The sequence below is a fragment of the Girardinichthys multiradiatus genome, chromosome 11 (genome assembly GCF_021462225.1).
Source record: "Girardinichthys multiradiatus isolate DD_20200921_A chromosome 11, DD_fGirMul_XY1, whole genome shotgun sequence".
NCBI lineage: Eukaryota > Metazoa > Chordata > Actinopteri > Cyprinodontiformes > Goodeidae > Girardinichthys > Girardinichthys multiradiatus.
Window position 1 is genome coordinate 2,778,587 of NC_061804.1, and position 17,822 is coordinate 2,796,408.

The 17,822-nt window shown below is 41.0% G+C and overlaps 1 protein-coding gene across 4 annotated transcripts in view; it reads left to right on the forward strand.

Annotated features, from left to right (window-relative positions):
• The window catches only part of nsd1b (nuclear receptor binding SET domain protein 1b), a 38,557-nt gene extending 21,002 nt beyond the window's left edge, over positions 1-17,555 (forward strand). For 3 of the 4 annotated variants that reach the window (XM_047379188.1, XM_047379189.1, XM_047379190.1), the window contains exons 12-24: positions 2,893-3,016; positions 4,069-4,269; positions 4,357-4,536; positions 5,693-5,849; positions 7,053-7,258; positions 7,349-7,461; positions 8,841-8,987; positions 9,186-9,308; positions 9,394-9,510; positions 10,751-10,892; positions 11,025-11,131; positions 11,207-11,408; positions 14,611-17,555. In XM_047379188.1, the coding sequence (XP_047235144.1) occupies positions 2,893-3,016; positions 4,069-4,269; positions 4,357-4,536; positions 5,693-5,849; positions 7,053-7,258; positions 7,349-7,461; positions 8,841-8,987; positions 9,186-9,308; positions 9,394-9,510; positions 10,751-10,892; positions 11,025-11,131; positions 11,207-11,408; positions 14,611-15,269 (2,478 nt within the window). In that variant the 3' untranslated portion in view covers positions 15,270-17,555. Of the gene's footprint in view, positions 1-2,892; positions 3,017-4,068; positions 4,270-4,356; positions 4,537-5,692; positions 5,850-7,052; positions 7,259-7,348; positions 7,462-8,840; positions 8,988-9,185; positions 9,309-9,393; positions 9,511-10,515; positions 10,893-11,024; positions 11,132-11,206; positions 11,409-14,610 lie in introns of those variants that run through there. The other variant, XM_047379191.1, reaches the window with a different exon arrangement.
• Positions 17,556-17,822: the final 267 nt, after the last annotated feature.

The following is a 17,822-nucleotide window of genomic DNA, read 5'->3' on the forward strand; positions in this document are numbered from 1 at the left end:
TAACTCTAAACACCTGCAAAAGATTCCTGAGGCCTTTAAAACTCCCAGCCTGGTTCTTCACTCAAAACCCCAATCATGGGTAAGACTGCCGACCTGACTGCTGTCCAGAAGGCCACTATTGACACCCTCAAGCAAGAGGGTAAGACACAGAAAGACATTTCTGAACAAATAGGCTGTTCCCAGAGTGCTGTATCAAGGCACCTCAGTGGGAAGTCTGTGGGAAGGAAAAAGTGTGGCAGAAAACGCTGCACAACGAGAAGAGGTGACCGGACCCTGAGGAAGATTGTGGAGAAGGGCCGATTCCAGACCTTGGGGGACCTGCGGAAGCAGTGGACTGAGTCTGGAGTAGAAACATCCAGAGCCACCGTGCACAGGCGTGTGCAGGAAATGGGCTACAGGTGCCGCATTCCCCAGGTCAAGCCACTTTTGAACCAGAAACAGCAGCAGAAGCGCCTGACCTGGGCTACAGAGAAGCAGCACTGGACTGTTGCTCAGTGGTCCAAAGTACTTTTTTCGGATGAAAGCAAATTCTGCATGTCATTCGGAAATCAAGGTGCCAGAGTCTGGAGGAAGACTGGGGAGAAGGAAATGCTAAAATGCCAGAAGTCCAGTGTCAAGTACCCACAGTCAGTGATGGTCTGGGGTGCCGTGTCAGCTGCTGGTGTTGGTCCACTGTGTTTTATCAAGGGCAGGGTCAATGCAGCTAGCTATCAGGAGATTTTGGAGCACTTCATGCTTCCATCTGCTGAAAAGCTTTATGGAGATGAAGATTTCATTTTTCAGCACGACCTGGCACCTGCTCACAGTGCCAAAACCACTGGTAAATGGTTTACTGACCATGGTATCACTGTGCTCAATTGGCCTGCCAACTCTCCTGACCTGAACCCCATAGAGAATCTGTGGGATATTGTGAAGAGAACGTTGAGAGACTCAAGACCCAACACTCTGGATGAGCTAAAGGCCGCTATCGAAGCATCCTGGGCCTCCATAAGACCTCAGCAGTGCTACAGGCTGATTGCCTCCATGCCACGCCGCATTGAAGCAGTCATTTCTGCAAAAGGATTCCCGACCAAGTATTGAGTGCATAACTGTACATGATTATTTGAAGGTTGACGTTTTTTGTATTAAAAACAGTTTTCTTTTATTGGTCAGATGAAATATGCTAATTTTGTGAGGTAGGAATTTTGGGTTTTCATGAGCTGTATGCCAAAATCATCCGTATTAAGACAATAAAAGACCTGAAATATTTCAGTTAGTGTGCAATGAATCTAAAATATATGAATGTTAAATTTTCATCATTACATTATGGAAAATAATGAACTTTATCACAATATGCTAATATTTTGAGAAGGACCTGTACTTTGGACCACTGAGCAACAGTCCAGTGCTGCTTCTCTGTAGCCCAGGTCAGGCGCTTCTGCCGCTGTTTCTGGTTCAAAAGTGGCTTGACCTGGGGAATGCGGCACCTGTATCCCATTTCCTGCACACGCCTGTGCACGGTGGCTCTGGATGTTTCTAGTCCAGACTCAGTCCACTGCTTCCGCAGGTCCCCAAGGTCTGGAATCGGCCCTTCTCCACAATCTTCCTCAGGGTCCGGTCACCTCTTCTCGTTGTGCAGCGTTTTGTGCCACACTTTTTCCTTCCCACAGACTTCCCACTGAGGTGCCTTGATACAGCACTCTGGGAACAGCCTATTTGTTCAGAAATGTCTTTCTGTGTCTTACCCTCTTGCTTGAGGGTGTCAATAGTGGCCTTCTGGACAGCAGTCAGGTCGGCAGTCTTACCCATGATTGGGGTTTTGAGTGATGAACCAGGCTGGGAGTTTTAAAGGCCTCAGGAATCTTTTGCAGGTGTTTAGAGTTAACTCGTTGATTCAGATGATTAGGTTCATAGCTCGTTTAGAGACCCTTTTAATGATATGCTAATTTTGTGAGATAGGAATTTTGGGTTTTCATGAGCTGTATGCCAAAATCATCCGTATTAAGACAATAAAAGACCTGAAATATTTCAGTTAGTGTGCAATGAATCTAAAATATATGAATGTTAAATTTTCATCATGAGGAAAATAATGAACTTTATCACAATATGCTAATATTTTGAGAAGGACCTGTATGTGGATGTTTTCAGGTTTCATAGTCGCGCCTACAAATCTCCTACATTTCAGGTGACAAATTGCTACATTTTCCAAATTTTCTTCTATGGCATCATCGGACGGGGAGGCAAAGCTAATTTGTTGTGTAGGTTTGGATAAACAAAAGGAAAAGATGGTGGTGTTAAAGGCCATTAAACCAGACTAGAGGCGAAGAAGAGGAATATACCTGTCAGTGCGTCGCATAGGGTGACAGTGACGCTACACACACTCTGCCATATTTTGCCCGACTATGTTTTGCCCTTAAGCCTGGGTTCTTGTCCATTTAGATATTTAGCTACTTACCCTACTAATAAGGAATGATATGTTCTCTTGTTTTTCATATTTTGAAGAGTGGCTAAGAGAAACAGGCCTCTTATTTCATGCCATATTTATAAACCAGCCAAACAAGCTCCTCTGACATCATGATTAACTTAAAAAATACCTTAAACCTCCCGCAGTCCTGGCTAAGCGCTAGTACAGAGTGAGGTAGATGTCACGGGAGGCATCAGAAAGAACTGCGCGTGGGGTTGCTCTGACCCCCGCAGGAAACAAAAATCTAGGGCAGTGGTCAGAAATGTGATGTGGAGGGCTCCCTACAGCCTGGCGTGTGGAAAAACCAGGAAAGAGACAGAGGAAAACTTGAGTAGCGCAGTAGATTAATTTAATCTGAATTGTTTTGGGTGCCACTAAGACAATGTAACCACAAAAAAGCAAGTTTTCTTTTCGCGGCTCTGATTCTAGCTTGAATTTATCTTTCTCAGGTGTGCGAGAAGACAGGGGAGCTGCTGCTTTGCGAGGGTCAGTGTTGTGGAGCTTTCCACCTGCCCTGCATCTCTCTGGCCGAGGCACCTAAAAGGAAGTTTGTCTGCCCAGAGTGTAAATCAGGTGCGTCTGCGTTTCATTTCTGCTGTACAGATTGATGGTAAATGGCGTTAAGGCAATGCATTTCACAAAGGATCACATGAGTAACTATGATTTTTGATGAGTGCTGTATCATTGGTGGAAACTAATGATCTCAAAAATACATTTGATATTAAACTCTGAATGTGTTGTTTATTCGTTGCTGGTAACAGTAGTCATGGTAACCAAGCAATAAATTACAACAGGCCATATTGTTGACTGAGACAGGAGCCCACAGCAACACTAAGAAAGCCTCAAAAAAGGGTCACTTTGCAAAAGGTACTAAATCCAACATACAACAGCTTTTTGTTAGCTGAACCACAGCTGCAGGCAATGCTAAGTCACTGGTTGCCATGGTGATTCCCACCTTTTTGGGGAAAATGGGTGACAGGGGGCTTAAATCACCAAACTGACAATAATTTAGCCTTAAACAAATGGTCAGTGTGTCAAAACTAAAGGTCATCTTGAAAAACGTTCCTGAATCCAACCTTCTGAAGGCCATACACACTGATTTGATCTGGTCTGCATTTTTTTATGTGAGAAGTAAGACAGTTTCAGGAAACACAGTGGGTGTGAAGTGGAGTTTAGATGTGCACACCCTGTGGGGTGATTTCACAGAAAACAACATAGACAAAATTTCATCCGCTTTAGTGTATAACTTTTACACGCAGCAAACAAATACATGAAAGTAGATCAAATCTACAAGTTTCTGGATATTCCACAGGGTCTAAATCTAAAGTGTGACGTCATTACGTTTTAAGGTAAAGTCCAATTTTCCATGACGTGTTTAATTTTTGACTGAGGTTTCTACTGTAAAGCCTTGCTTGAAGATTAGCAGGACATTCACAGTCTCACTCGCTGAGTAAATCATCAGTAAATCTGATGTAGGACATTTCCACACTAAACCATTTTACTTGCGCTCCAGAAACTTGCTCTGAAACACATTGTGAAATATTATCTTTATCACTTATTTAGTGCAGTTTTGCTTTCCTTGTTGATTGAGCTGATGGGTTGACCTGTAATCCCATTCTGTTCAGGAGTCCACACCTGCTTTGTGTGTAAAAAGCGCAGCGAAGATGTGCGCCGCTGCATGATTCCTGTTTGTGGGAAGTTTTACCATGGAGAGTGTATCGCTAACTACGCCCCGACCGCACCGGTGAACCGAAGTTTCCGCTGCTCCATCCACGTCTGCCTCACCTGCTTCATCGCCAGCCCCAACAGTTCGTCCATCTCCAAAGGTAAACAGAGATCAATGCGTGGGTGACACTCAAGCTGTAGCCCTGCAGCCCTGCAGCCCTGCTCTGATCGCCTGTGTTTCTCTGCAGGCCGTCTGGTACGATGCGTTCGCTGCCCGGTGGCCTATCACGCCACCGACCTGTGCATGGCAGCGGGCAGCGTTGTGCTTTCCAACAACAGCATCATCTGCCCAAACCATTTCACCCCCCGCCGAGGCGTCAAGAACCACGAACATGTCAACGTCAGCTGGTGCTTTGTCTGCACTGAAGGTAGCACATCTCTTTAATTTTTTATTTTATTCTTGTTTTTCACATTTCAAATTTTTTTGTTATATATATTTTTTTCAAACTTTAATAGTATTTTATTGTTCTGTCATTTTACTGTACTATTTTTTGTCAAACTTTTCTTTTCTAATTTTTTCTTTTCTAATTTATTTTAACCATTCTTAAAATTAATAAGCTCATTTTAGATAAATTAGTTATTCTGTCACTTTTTTTCATTCTTTATTATAGCTTTCTCTATTTTTTTCACTAGCTTATTTCATTCTTTAATTGTGTAACTATAAGCTTTTTTGATTTTTAGTTTAAGTTCATTTAATTTTATAAATTTGTTGTCATAAGCCTTTTTCATTCCATGTTTAATTTTCATTCCTACGTTTTTTATTTTTATTTTATTGTTTTGAATAAGTAATTTTCATTATTTATAAGCTACGTTTTATCATAGGCTAGTCAAACAAATGTGTAATGGCGTTATTTGCTACAATTTGGCATAAAAAACCAAAAAGAAGATGAAACACTGTTTTCCCTACATTTTAAAATTAGTTTCTTTGTCCTTAATTTAAAGTATTTTGTAGTAACCTGCCAGACGTGTTTATTGCTGGTGTTTTAATTTTTGAGAGATGGAAATGGATGATTATAGAGATCGTTGTGTGTGGTTGTTTTAATAGACTGCTAAGTTTTAACAGTTGTCTTAAGGTATGCTGTGACACATTGTAAAATGTTTTAAAAAACAGAAAAACCCAATCATCACCACCTTCTAATATCTGCTTCCTTAATGTCATTTTTTTAACCCTCTTTCTTTTCTCTAACTGGCAAAAACTAAAAATATATAACTTGTAAATGGTATGACTACAGCTAACCACAACCACCCCGTCTAATATTTTGTTCCATCCCATAAATTTGGATTATAGTATTTCCAATGGCATTGCCTCATTAAATGAAGTAACCTTAAAGATATTCTTCTTCCTGACGTTGCAATGAGGTACTACCAAGATCTTGTGATGACAGTCATACAAAACAGTAAACCAACAGTTTAAACCAAATACTGGTGTAGTGAGTCACAAGTCTCACAACATGAGTTTAATACAGAAACCTTCAAACAGAAGCAGTGTTTGAACAGCCTGTTTTGTTTCTGTCCGTTCTGCAGGAGGAAGCCTTCTGTGCTGCGAGTCCTGTCCAGCTGCATTTCACAGAGAATGTCTGAACATTGAGATGCCCAAAGGCAGCTGGTACTGCAACGACTGCAAGGCCGGGAAAAAACCTCATTACAAGGACATCCTGTGGGTGAAAGTCGGCCGCTACAGGTTAGGGACAGCCCAGAAAGACTTTTAAATGTTCTCAACATTTGTTTTTGAGAGAGATGTCTTTTGTACATTTCTGAGATTTGCCTATGCTGTAGTTTGCTGTTTTTGGACAAAAGATTGCCACACGTGGCTGTATTTTTGAGGTTATTGTCATTGTTTTTTACAGTTAGAGATAAGTGTGTGGATATACAATCACCGGCCCCTTTATTAGGTACACCTGTTCAATTGCTTGTTAACACATGTAGAGAATTAGTCAGTCATGAAGTAGCAGCTCAGTGCATTTAGACATCTAGACTCGCTGAAGTTCACACTAACTAAACTAACTTAACAGAATGAAGAGAAATGGAATTTAAGTGACTGTAAATGTGGCATGGTTGTTGTGCCAGGCAGGATGGTCTCAGTATTTCAAACACTTTTGGTGTGCAGGGATTTTCACATAACTATTTTTCGGATTTACAGAGAACGGTCTGAAAAAGACAAAATACCCATTGAAAACCAGTCTTGTGGATGAAAATTCCTTGTTGTTAAACCAGCAGAACTCTTTGGATGTGGAGGAACAGGTGGTTCACATCGTGGATCTGCAGCTACCGTGTGGTGCAATCATATGACTATGGACCAGAATCTTTTAGGAATGTTTAAGACACCTTGTTGAATCTATGACACGATTAATTAATATGGTTCTGAAGGCAAAAGGTGGTCCGAAAAGAGAACTGGACCATTTGCTAATCAAATGGTTTGTGAGTGTATCCGTTTTTAGCAAAATACTTTTTTTTATACTGTAGATACAGAAAGGTCCAGATTATTTGCAGCCTTGCCTTCAGAAATATTTTTAACTCTTGACGGTTCACCAAAGGAGTTTGGTTTGTAGTGTTGCTACGTGTTGGCGTTCCTGACGCCCTCATCTGTCACTAGTGTCAACAGAGTCTTTCTTTTGCTTTCTCAACCTTTTTGTTGAGAGAGTTTTTACAGGCACCAAATCTCTAATTTATTTCCTAAGTACAATGAAGTTGGGCTGTACTCACATAAAATTATTTCCTCCACTGTTGATTGAAGTTTTTGTTGAATTTTAGAAAGATTTCCAACTAGATTATGGGTTTGCCAGTATTGACTATAATGCATTGAATAAACTGAAAAATAAAACATAAAGAAAACATTTAAGAAATATTTTTCAAGTTTTGCTTCTCATGTTCTCTTTCACCCAAGGTGGTGGCCGGCAGAGGTTAGCCATCCCAAAACCATCCCAGAGAACATCCAGCGGATGAGGCACGATGTTGGGGAGTTCCCAGTCCACTTCTTTGGCTCCAATGACTACCTTTGGACCTACCAGGCCAGGGTGTTCCCATACATGGATGTCGATGCAAACAGCAAAGAAAAGATGGGAAAAGGTGTTGATGCAACATACAGGAAAGGTGAGACTGCTTCTTACAGATATTCTGAATATCATCTCTTATTCAGTGTTTTGACAATAGACAATGGCATGTTTTGATTTCCATTGTCAGCTTTGGAGGAGGCAGCTGCGCGATTCCGTGAGCTACAGGCAGAAAAGGAGCTTCGGCAGCTTCAGGAAGACAAGAAGAATGATAGAAAACCACCACCATACAAACACATTAAGGTCAGGAAAAAGATTTTATTTCTTTCTTTCATGTCCTCAGTGGTTATTAACGGCACATTATTATAAAATCTTTAAAAAAAACGGTACAATGACCTTGAGTAAAAATACGAGATTCATTGCGTCATAGTATTCACACAAAAACCACATCAGAGAAACTGTTAGCTATAGGGTTAGCTTGATAGTAACTAAACTAAGTGAGTTTTTATTTACATTTTTACTTGTAGCCTTGTAAAAACATTAAAAGTTTGACATATTTTTTCTTCAGATGTGATAATTTGCTATTACTTAAAAAACAATTGGGCTTGCTGGCTTGTACCTCATCTGGTTGGTCTTTATTAGAATGTTAACACTAGGCTAGTGCTGTATTTAGTATGCAAATACTATGCTACTACTCTGTTAGCATGCCAATATTAGACTGCCATAATACTATATGAATGGTGTGCTACTAGTGTTTTTATCTAAACCACTAGATGCCCGTGCTATATTACTGCTTTATTAGCATGCTAACACAATGCTCCAATTTTTGTAGGCGGATGCTAAACTACTGTATGCTACTGCTCTGCTACTAGTCAATTTGCAGGCTAACACTGGGCTCCTTCTCTCATACTATGTGAATGCTATGCCACTCTCTTTCTGCATGCTAACGCTAAACCACTACTGTTGTTTTTGCATGCCAACATTATGTTACTACCCTGTTAGCATGCTAATGCAATGCTAGTATTTTTGGAGGCTGAGGCTAAACTACTAAGTACCACTGCAATGCTACTAGACAATTTGCAGACTAACACTAGGCTGCTACTCTAATACTATGTGTATACTATGCCAGTACTCTTTTTGCATGCTAACGCTAAACCACTACTGTTGTTTTTGCATGCCAACATTATGTTACTACCCTGTTAGCATGCTAATGCAATGCTAGTATTTTTGGAGGCTAAGGCTAAACTACTAAGTACTACTGTTTTGCTACTGGACAATTTGCAGGCTAACACTAGGCTGCTACTCTAATACTATGTGAATGATATGCCACTACTCTTTTTGCATGCTAACGCTAAACCACTACTGTTGTTTTTGCATGCCAACATTATGTTACTGCTGTTAGCATGCTAATGCTATGCTACTAGATTATGGTAAAATGAAAAACACTGCTTTATTTTATTGTATGAAAAATTACATTGTGTTGAATTTACCAAGAACAAACCCCAGGAAATAAGTGATGTGTAAATAAACTAAAAACAACAGGTATTTTACCTATTGAATTTAAATAGCATAATTAGAACCATAAGGTCACTAAATATGAGCACTGTAAGGCATAAAGATGACTAAAGAGATAACGTCTTGAAGAGCTTTTGTGACTAACGTTAGACGTCTGACCTGTGAAGGTGAATCGTCCGATAGGAAAAGTTCAGATCTTTACTGCTGACCTATCAGAGATCCCACGCTGCAACTGCAAGGAAACAGACGAAAGTCCGTGCGGGATGGACTCTGAGTGCATCAACCGCATGTTGCTCTATGAATGCCACCCACAGGTACTAACACACCTCCATCAGAAAGCCATTTTCAAAACAGTTTTCTACTTTAATTAAAGAGAATTGGCATCACTTCCACTTTGTATATGATAAATTCAGCATCGATTAATTTAATTTCTTTAATGATGTTATGTAGGATTGAAAAACTTACTCAGAGATTTCAAAAGTCTGTGTGAAAAAATTAAACTAAACTTTCAGGTTTGCCCGGCTGGCGAGAAATGCCTTAACCAAGCGTTCACCAAGCGTCAGTACAGCCAGGTGGAGATCTTCAGGACACTTTCTCGAGGTTGGGGGCTCCGCTGTGTCCACGATATCAAAAAGGTAAGTTTAGTTCAGTTGCTGATGCTGCTGCTGACTACTGAAGCCAGTAAGTTGTTAATAAATCTTCACTTTGTGCTTCTCTCAGGGTCAGTTTGTGACTGAGTATGTCGGGGAGGTGATTGATGAGGAGGAGTGCCGGTCGAGGATCAGACACGCACAGGAGAACGACATCTGTAACTTCTACATGTTAACTCTAGACAAGGTATTTTTCTTTACAGCATCAATTAACACTAAAACTTCACACTGATACTGCAGTATTTTACCTTTCAGTGTTTGTGTTGTATGACAGTCTCATGAAGGGGATGCTTAGGGTTCTCTGTAATGTTCTTCATTTTATGAAGAATCCTTCTTTGCACAATGATCTCCAGAGGAGTCCCCAGAACAGAACCAGCCTTCTTTATCACCTTGTTGAGCTTTTTAAGTCCCTGGCTCTGGTGCTGCTTCCCCAGCAGATGATGGCAGAAGAGATCACACTCTCCACAACAGACTTATAGAAGAAATGCAGCATCTTGCTGGAAACACCGAAGGACCTAAGCTTCCTCAAGAAGTACAGACTGCTCTGTTCCTTCTTGTAGACGGCTTCACAAGTTTCCCGATACTCTGGCCGGGTTCTTTGTAGGGCTTGGAGCTCTTTCAATTTGTTTCCCAACGATCTCACATTGCCCATCAGAATCGATGGAAGAGATGGTTTGAACTTCCTCCTTCTTTCTTTTCTCTTTGCTCCTGCTCTGCATCCACGGCGCCTCCGTTTCAACTCATCAGGGATTTGGGGTAATAGTTGAAGTATTATTTGAGCTTTTGAGATATTAATCAGCTGCTCCCAGTTGTAAAAAAAAAAAACACACCTTGTTGCTATGGTGATGCATCATAACAAATGTTCAAAAGTAAAAAAGTATCCGCAAAAATCCTTCCAGCAGCACAACATCCGACACTGGAGATAACAATCGTCCAAAAGAAATCAATCCCCATCCACCACAAGAGGAATTCAAGCTCCCAAAAAGAATCAACCAGAATGAACTGCACGGTGGCGCAGTTGGTAGCACTGGTGCTAGGTTTGAATCCTGGCCTGGGGTCTTTCTGCATGGAGTTTGCCTTTTAAATGTTCTCCCCATGCTTGCGTGGGTTCTCTCCCTCCTTGCAGTCTGGTTCCTCCCACAGTCCAAAAACATGACTGTTAGGTTAATTGGTCTATCTAAATTGCCTTTAGGTGTGAGGGTGTGTGTGCCTAGCTGTCCTGTAGTTCTCTGTGCTGCCCTGTGATGGACTGGAGACCTGTCCAGGGCCTACCCTGCCTCTCGCCCAATGACGGCTAGATATATGCACCAGCCTCCCTGTGACTCTGCATGGAAAAGCGAGTATAGACAATGGATACATGAATAAAATGGGTGAAACAGCAGATTTGCTCCAGACAAACTACGACTTGCAACATTTCTGCATTTTAGGACAGAATAATTGATGCTGGGCCAAAGGGGAATGAGGCTCGCTTCATGAACCACAGCTGCCAGCCGAACTGCGAGACGCAGAAGTGGACCGTTAGCGGGGACACTCGGGTGGGACTGTTTGCTCTGGTCGACATCACTGCAGGTTGACTACTTTATTTAAATTGTATAATAATGAAACAAAATGAAAAATGAACATTCTCTACAAAGATCTTGCTTTTAATTATCTGTAAAACTTTCAGTTTGGGTATGATTTACTTTTGCATTTATTCTATAGGCACAGAACTCACCTTCAACTACAACCTGGAGTGCTTGGGGAACGGGAAGACGGTGTGTAAATGCGGATCACCAAACTGCAGCGGCTTCCTGGGCGTAAGGCCAAAGGTGCGGAGCTGAAATGTGATAGATTCCGGTGATATGTTCAGAAATACACGCCCAACGACAACTCTCTCCAAACAGAACAACCCTCCATCCGAAGACAAGGGCCGCAAGCTGAGGAGGAGAGGCTATGGCAGGAAGAAGAAGAAGGTGGTGTTGACCAAAGAAAGAGAGGACGAGTGTTTCAGCTGTGGAGACGGAGGACAGATGGTTTCCTGCAAGAAGCCAGGATGTCCCAAAGTATACCATGCAGACTGCTTAAACCTCACCAAGAGGCCTGCAGGTCAGTCGCTTCAGATGTTAAACAGGAAGTAAACAGGTGGATGTGAAATCCAGCATTCAAACATAAATGTAACTCAAAGTGCTTCACAAAGAATGGTACATGAAGTATAAACATTCATCCCAATAAAACAAGATCAAAAATATATATCAGTCAGGGTAAAAAGAAAGTACACTCCCCTCTTTTCAGTTTGGGTGTTTTTACATATAAGGTTTTAAAGTCATTTAAATCTAGCTTCAAATATTCACATATACAGCAGATTTCACACTATTAATATATATATTAAGCAAAGACTTCAGCTAGATTAGAATGATGTGGGAAAAACTAAGTACACCCCTAATGTATTTGTAGGATTAAAAGGGGAAAGTAGCATCCAGGTGATGCCAATCAAATGCACCTGATGAATTGATGATCAGCAGTGGGACCGCCTCTATAAAAGCAGGAGTTTTCACACTTCGCTGCTCTGAAGTATACAGGGAGATGTTAACACACTGCCAAGCCGTAAAGACATCAGCAATGACCTCAGAAAAGCAATTGTCTTCGTCCATCAATGTGGGAAGATTATTTTCCAAATAATCCCAAGAAAATCATTGTTCAAAGAGAACATCTAAGAAAACAGCCAATATTGTCAAGATGGGACCTCCCATTAAATTATCCCCATGTGCAATTAATCTCTAACTCTGCAGGCCTCATGGAGTATGTTAAAGTTCAAGACTGAACAAGTATGGCTTGTCTGGAAGGATTGAAGGAGAAAACTGTCTTTCACTAAAAAAAAATGGCAGCACAAGTTATGTTTCCAGATTTGCATCTGAATGGATAAAAATACCTCTGAAACCAGAATGGAGATGTTTGGCCAAAGCAAATTCATAAAAAAACATCATACCAGCTGTCAAGCACACTGGTGGAGGGGTTATGATTTGGGCTTTTTTTGCAGCCACAGGACCTGGGGACCTTGCTTTCATTATATCTACCAGGAACTCCGCTGTATGCCAAAGCATTTTAGAGTTAAAGGTGGAGTCACCTGTCTGACAGCAGAAGCCTGGCCCAAAGTTGTTCATCAACCAGACAGTGATCCCAAACACCTGCAACAGAATGGCTGAGGAAGACAAAAATCAAGGTGTTGCAATGGTCCAGAGTTTAGCCTGACTGAAACGCTGTGATTGGACCATAGGAGAGCTGTGCAAAACAAATGTCTTCAAACACCAAGCCATTGAATTCAAGCCATGTTGTAAAGAAGAGCCTAAATTCCTCCCCGGTAATAAAATATGACAAAAAGTCATCCTTGTTTAATAAATACAAATAATGTCGAATATGCACTACTTTTTCACTTGAGATTAGATTTAAAATACTGTTAGAGGTCGATAAAGTCCTGATCAGTTTTTTGCAAAATGGAAAACCTTAGAACTTTAGAAGCGGTGTACTTTCTTTTTCCAATAACTTTATATTGAAAGAGTATACAGTACAGACCAAAAGTTTGGACACCTTCTCATTCAAAGAGTTTTTCTTTATTTTCATGACTATGAATATTGTAGCTTCACACTGAAGGCATCAAAACTATGAATTAACACATGTGGAATTATATACTGAACAAAAAAGTGTGAAACATCTGAAATTATGTCTTATATTCTAGGTTCTTCAAAGTAGCCACCTTTTGCTTTGATTACTGCTCCGCACACTCTTGGTATTCTGTTGATGAGCTTCAAGAGGTAGTCACCTGAAATGGTTTTCACTTCACAGGTGTGCCCTGTCAGGTTTAATAAGTGGGATTTCAAGCCTTATAAATGGGGTTGGAACCATCAGTTGTGTTATGCAGGAGGTGGATACAGTACACAGCTGATAGTCCTACTGAATAGACTGTTAGAATTTGTATTATGGCAAGAAAAAAGCAGCTAAGTAAAGAAAAACGAGTGGCCATCATTACTTTAAGAAATGAAGGTCAGTCAGTCCGAACAATTGGGAAAACTTTGAAAGTGTCCCCAAGTGCCGTCGCAAAAACCATCAAGCGCTACAAAGAAACTGGCTCACATGAGTACCGCCCCAGGAAAGGAAGACCAAGAGTCACCTCTGCTGCAGATGATAAGTTCATCCAAGTCACCAGCCTCAGAAATCGCAGGTTAACAGCAGCTCAGATTAGAGAACAGGTCAATGCCACACAGAGTTCTAGCATCAGACACATCTCTAGAACAACTGTTAAGAGGAGACTGTGTGAATCAGGCCTTCATGGTAAAATAGCTGCTAGGAAACCACTGCTGAGGACAGGCAACAAGCAGAAGAGACTTGTTTGGGCTAAAGAACACAAAGAATGGACATTAGACCAGTGGAAATCTGTGCTTTGGTCTGATGAGTCCAAGTTTGAGATCTTTGGTTCCAACCACCGTGTCTTTGTGCTGCACAGAAGAGGTGAACGGATGGACTCTACATGCCTGGTTCCCACCATGAAGCATGGAGGAGGAGGTGTGATGGTGTGGGGGTGCTTTGCTGGTGACACTGTTGGGGATTTATTCAACATTGAAGGCATACTGAACCAGCATGGCTACCACAGCATCTTACAGCGGCATGCTATTCTATCTGGTTTACGTTTAGTTGGACCATCATTTATTGTTCAACAGGACAATGACCCCAAACACACCTCCAGGCTGTGTGAGGACTATTTGACCAAGGAGAGTGATGGGGTGCTGCGCCAGATGACCTGGCCTCCACAGTCACCGGACCTGAACCCAATCGAGATGGTTTGGGGTGAGCTGGACCGCAGAGTCAAGGCAAAAGGGCCAACAAGTGCTAAGCATCTCTGGGAACTCATTCAAGACTGTTGGAAAACCATTTCAGGTGACTACCTCTTGAAGCTCATCAACAGAATGCCAAGAGTGTGTGGAGCAGTAATCAAAGCAAAAGGTGGCTACTTTGAAGAACCTAGAATATAAGACATATTTTCAGTTGTTTCAAACTTTTTTTTTCAGTATATAATTCCACATGTGTTAATTCATAGTTTTGATGCCTTCAGTGTGAAGCTACAATATTCATAGTCATGAAAATAAAGAAAACTCTTTGAATGAGAAGGTGTTTCCAAACGTTTGGTCTGTACTGTATATATAAAGCTAAATAAAACAGTTTGAATCTGACAAAAGAGCTGAACATTTAATAAAGAGTGTAAGTGCATGCCTAGATTGTTTGTCGGAAATGAATTTTTTGGGTCCATTTGTCAAAGGTCGCTGGGAATGTCCATGGCATCAGTGCGACATATGTGGGAAGGAGGCAGCGTCCTTCTGCGAGATGTGTCCCAGTTCTTACTGTTCCCAACACCGTGATGGGCTGCTCTTCATCTCCAAACTGGATGGGAAGCTGTGCTGCAGTGAGCACGACCCCTGTGGTCCGGAGCCGCTAGAGCCGGGGGAGATCCGAGAGTATCATCCTGAACCGGGACCCCTCACCTCGGGGTTGGGCATGGCCGTCATCCCCTCCAATGCTCCCAAAACCTCCGGACGTCTCACCCGGACCAGCTGCAGCAGCAGGAGCGTGAAGGAGGTCAGTGACGAGAGCAGCAGTCCAGAAACGTCGCCTTCATTTTCCATCCCAGTGCCCATCACCATCCCTGTCGCCGGTCCCGGATCCTCTCCGTCTCACAAAAGCTCCGACGGTCCCAGCAGCCCGCATGTATTCGACCTCCCCCACTACTCACCCATATCCTCATATGAAGAGGAGAGGGACGTCCTGGAGGAGGATGAGGGGGAGCTGCTGGCAGAGGAGGAGGAGTTAGTGGAAGAAGGGGAAGGAAGCAGGCATAAGTGGGACTCTCAGGAGGACGAGGACGTTGGACTTGAATACCTGGAGCTCAAAGACGGAGAGGACGACGACGAGGATGATTGATGGGCACACAAAGAGTTATTTGTATTTATAACTCTGAGTCACTACAGCGAGACAGCACTTGAAACTTAATGATCTTTTGGGTGATTTAGGGGTCTTAGGAGAAAATAAAATCATAAAAGCATAAATAAATTGTGAATCTATAAATTAAGAAGTCAAAAACATAAATTCTATATAGATTTCTAAAGAAATTAACATATATCCATCATGCTCACAGTTTATTTATGTTACGTTTTGTCCTAATAATCAGTCTCTTACCTCATCATCACAGACTTGCACCTTCATATGGGAGTGCTCTAGAAAAACACATTTAATTAAACTGATTATGATTTTTCATCAAGACCATCTGCTGCTTTTTATCCTCGTTTGAGGATTTTAGGTTTCATAAACATCAGACAGTTGACCTCTTCGATAATCAGCTTGTACAGACTAGATTCACAGCTGCTCCCGGTTTGGGACTTTGAGGTTACCATTAACTTACACTTAGACTGTTTGCATCCGTTTTTTAAGTTGTAGAGGAATATTTTATCTCTTCAACATCGCTTCACGTCTCTGCTGGACCCAAATCTCATCCTTGTGGAGTTCTAGTGATATTTAACTGGACTTTACTGCTGCCAAAACGTCCAGAAAGGAGATCCCGTTATGGATTTGGAACACTGGAGTCTTTATGTCCATAAAATCCCCTTCGTTTGCCACTCATGTTGTCTGTTGGTGCTTCATGATGAAGTGGAAGTATACCAGATGATCGGCTGCCAGCCAGAACCGTGCTGGCTTTGACATTGTTGGCCTTGACTGCTTAAAAATAATCATGTATGAAGTTGATTTAATTAAATTTTTAATAGATTTATATCTGTCAAACTGTATTTGACCATTTCATGCCAAAAATACATAACCAAGGACTCGAATTCAATGTTGTCAATGAGTCTTGAAATTTCATGTAAGAATACAATGACTTGCAAAGTATTTATACCTCTTGAACTTTTACACATTTTATCATTTCACAACCACAAACCTCAGTTTATTTTATTAGGATTTTAAGTGATAACCCAACACAACTTAGTGGATGATTTTGAAGCTCAGGGACAATGATAAATGGGTTTGAAAATGCTTAATAACTATCTTAAAAGTGTAGCATGCATTTGTATTTGGGCAGTACTGTGCAGAACATTTGGCTGTGACTGCAGCTACATTTCTTATTTTGGTATCTCTTCTAGGTAAAAGCATCAGCTTTAGATTTCTTTACCACTGAGTTGTTTGCTGTTTTTCTTGTTCTCTAATTCAGTTCAAGTTGAGACACAACTTTTTAATATAAAAGGGAAATTAGATGTAGTAACTCTAACAATCCAAGTTTTTTCAAAGAGTCATTATAGATGCTTATAGCTGTGGGCAGAAAGTATCTGCTGTAGCTGTCTGTGTTGCAGCTAATCTGATGAGGCCTCTGGGATGTTAAATATGATTTTCATTTTATGAATAATAATTGTTCTCTAACAAACTTCAGAGACCTTTGCAGAACAGATGTATTTATAATGATATTAAATTACACATGGTCTCTTCTAAGGGCAGCTGATTGCGCTGGGTTATGTTCAGTGATGTACAATAAATGGGGCTGAAGATACATGCATGCCACACTTTTCAGATTTCTATATGTAAAAAAAAAAAACGTTAAATTATGTATCCTTTTCCTTCCACTTTAAAATTGTGTGCTACTTTGTGTTGCTCAATCACAAAACATCCTCAAAATACTAAAACACATGGATTGGTGGTTGTAATGTGAAAAAATGCAAATAAAAGCTTTTGCGAGGCATTGTGTGTGGCTGGACTGAAAGCAGAGGTTTAAGAAATAGTTGCTCTGGTGTGTACATGGTGCTTTGAAGTCATTATTTAATCGCTGTTCTGTGACGCACAAACGACGACGGGGGAGAGCCGAGGTGTTGGCTCTTCCTCCTCTTGTTCTTGAATTTCCACTGAAATGGAAGCTGGAATTTCAGATTGAAAGTGAGAGGTCCTAATTCAGACCCCTGCTTGTGTTCCTGCCACGAGTTTCGTTCGGTCTTCAAGCTTAATATTGTGTGTGTCATCTGCTAATGCCTTAGAGTGTATTTTGTCTGAGATATTTTTAAGGAATGGTTTTGCATCTGTGAGAGTCACATCTCCCTACAAATGCCTTTTTACAGTTGCCCAACAAGTTATGTTTCATTCCAGTGTAATTCTGACCTGTTAGAGCTCAACAACTGACCTGTTAAAACAAACTGCTATATAAACCTATAAAAAGAAAGTTATTAAATTAAACTGTTTGGTCTGGGTGTTTTGTTTTTTGAGATGTATACGTCAAACCTGTCAATGAAGCATATGGTAGTAAAAGCTAAATTACCAACAAAGTGGCTTTATATGTATTATTCAACAATCCAATTACTTAACATGTATACTCCTGAATAGCACTGTTTATGTAACAATACAAATTTGCCAGGTGCCTAAAATCCTGTCAGCTGAAGTTAAGACTTTCAGGATAACACTGTAAAATGTGCACAAAGCAAAATATCTATTGTTCAGAGCATT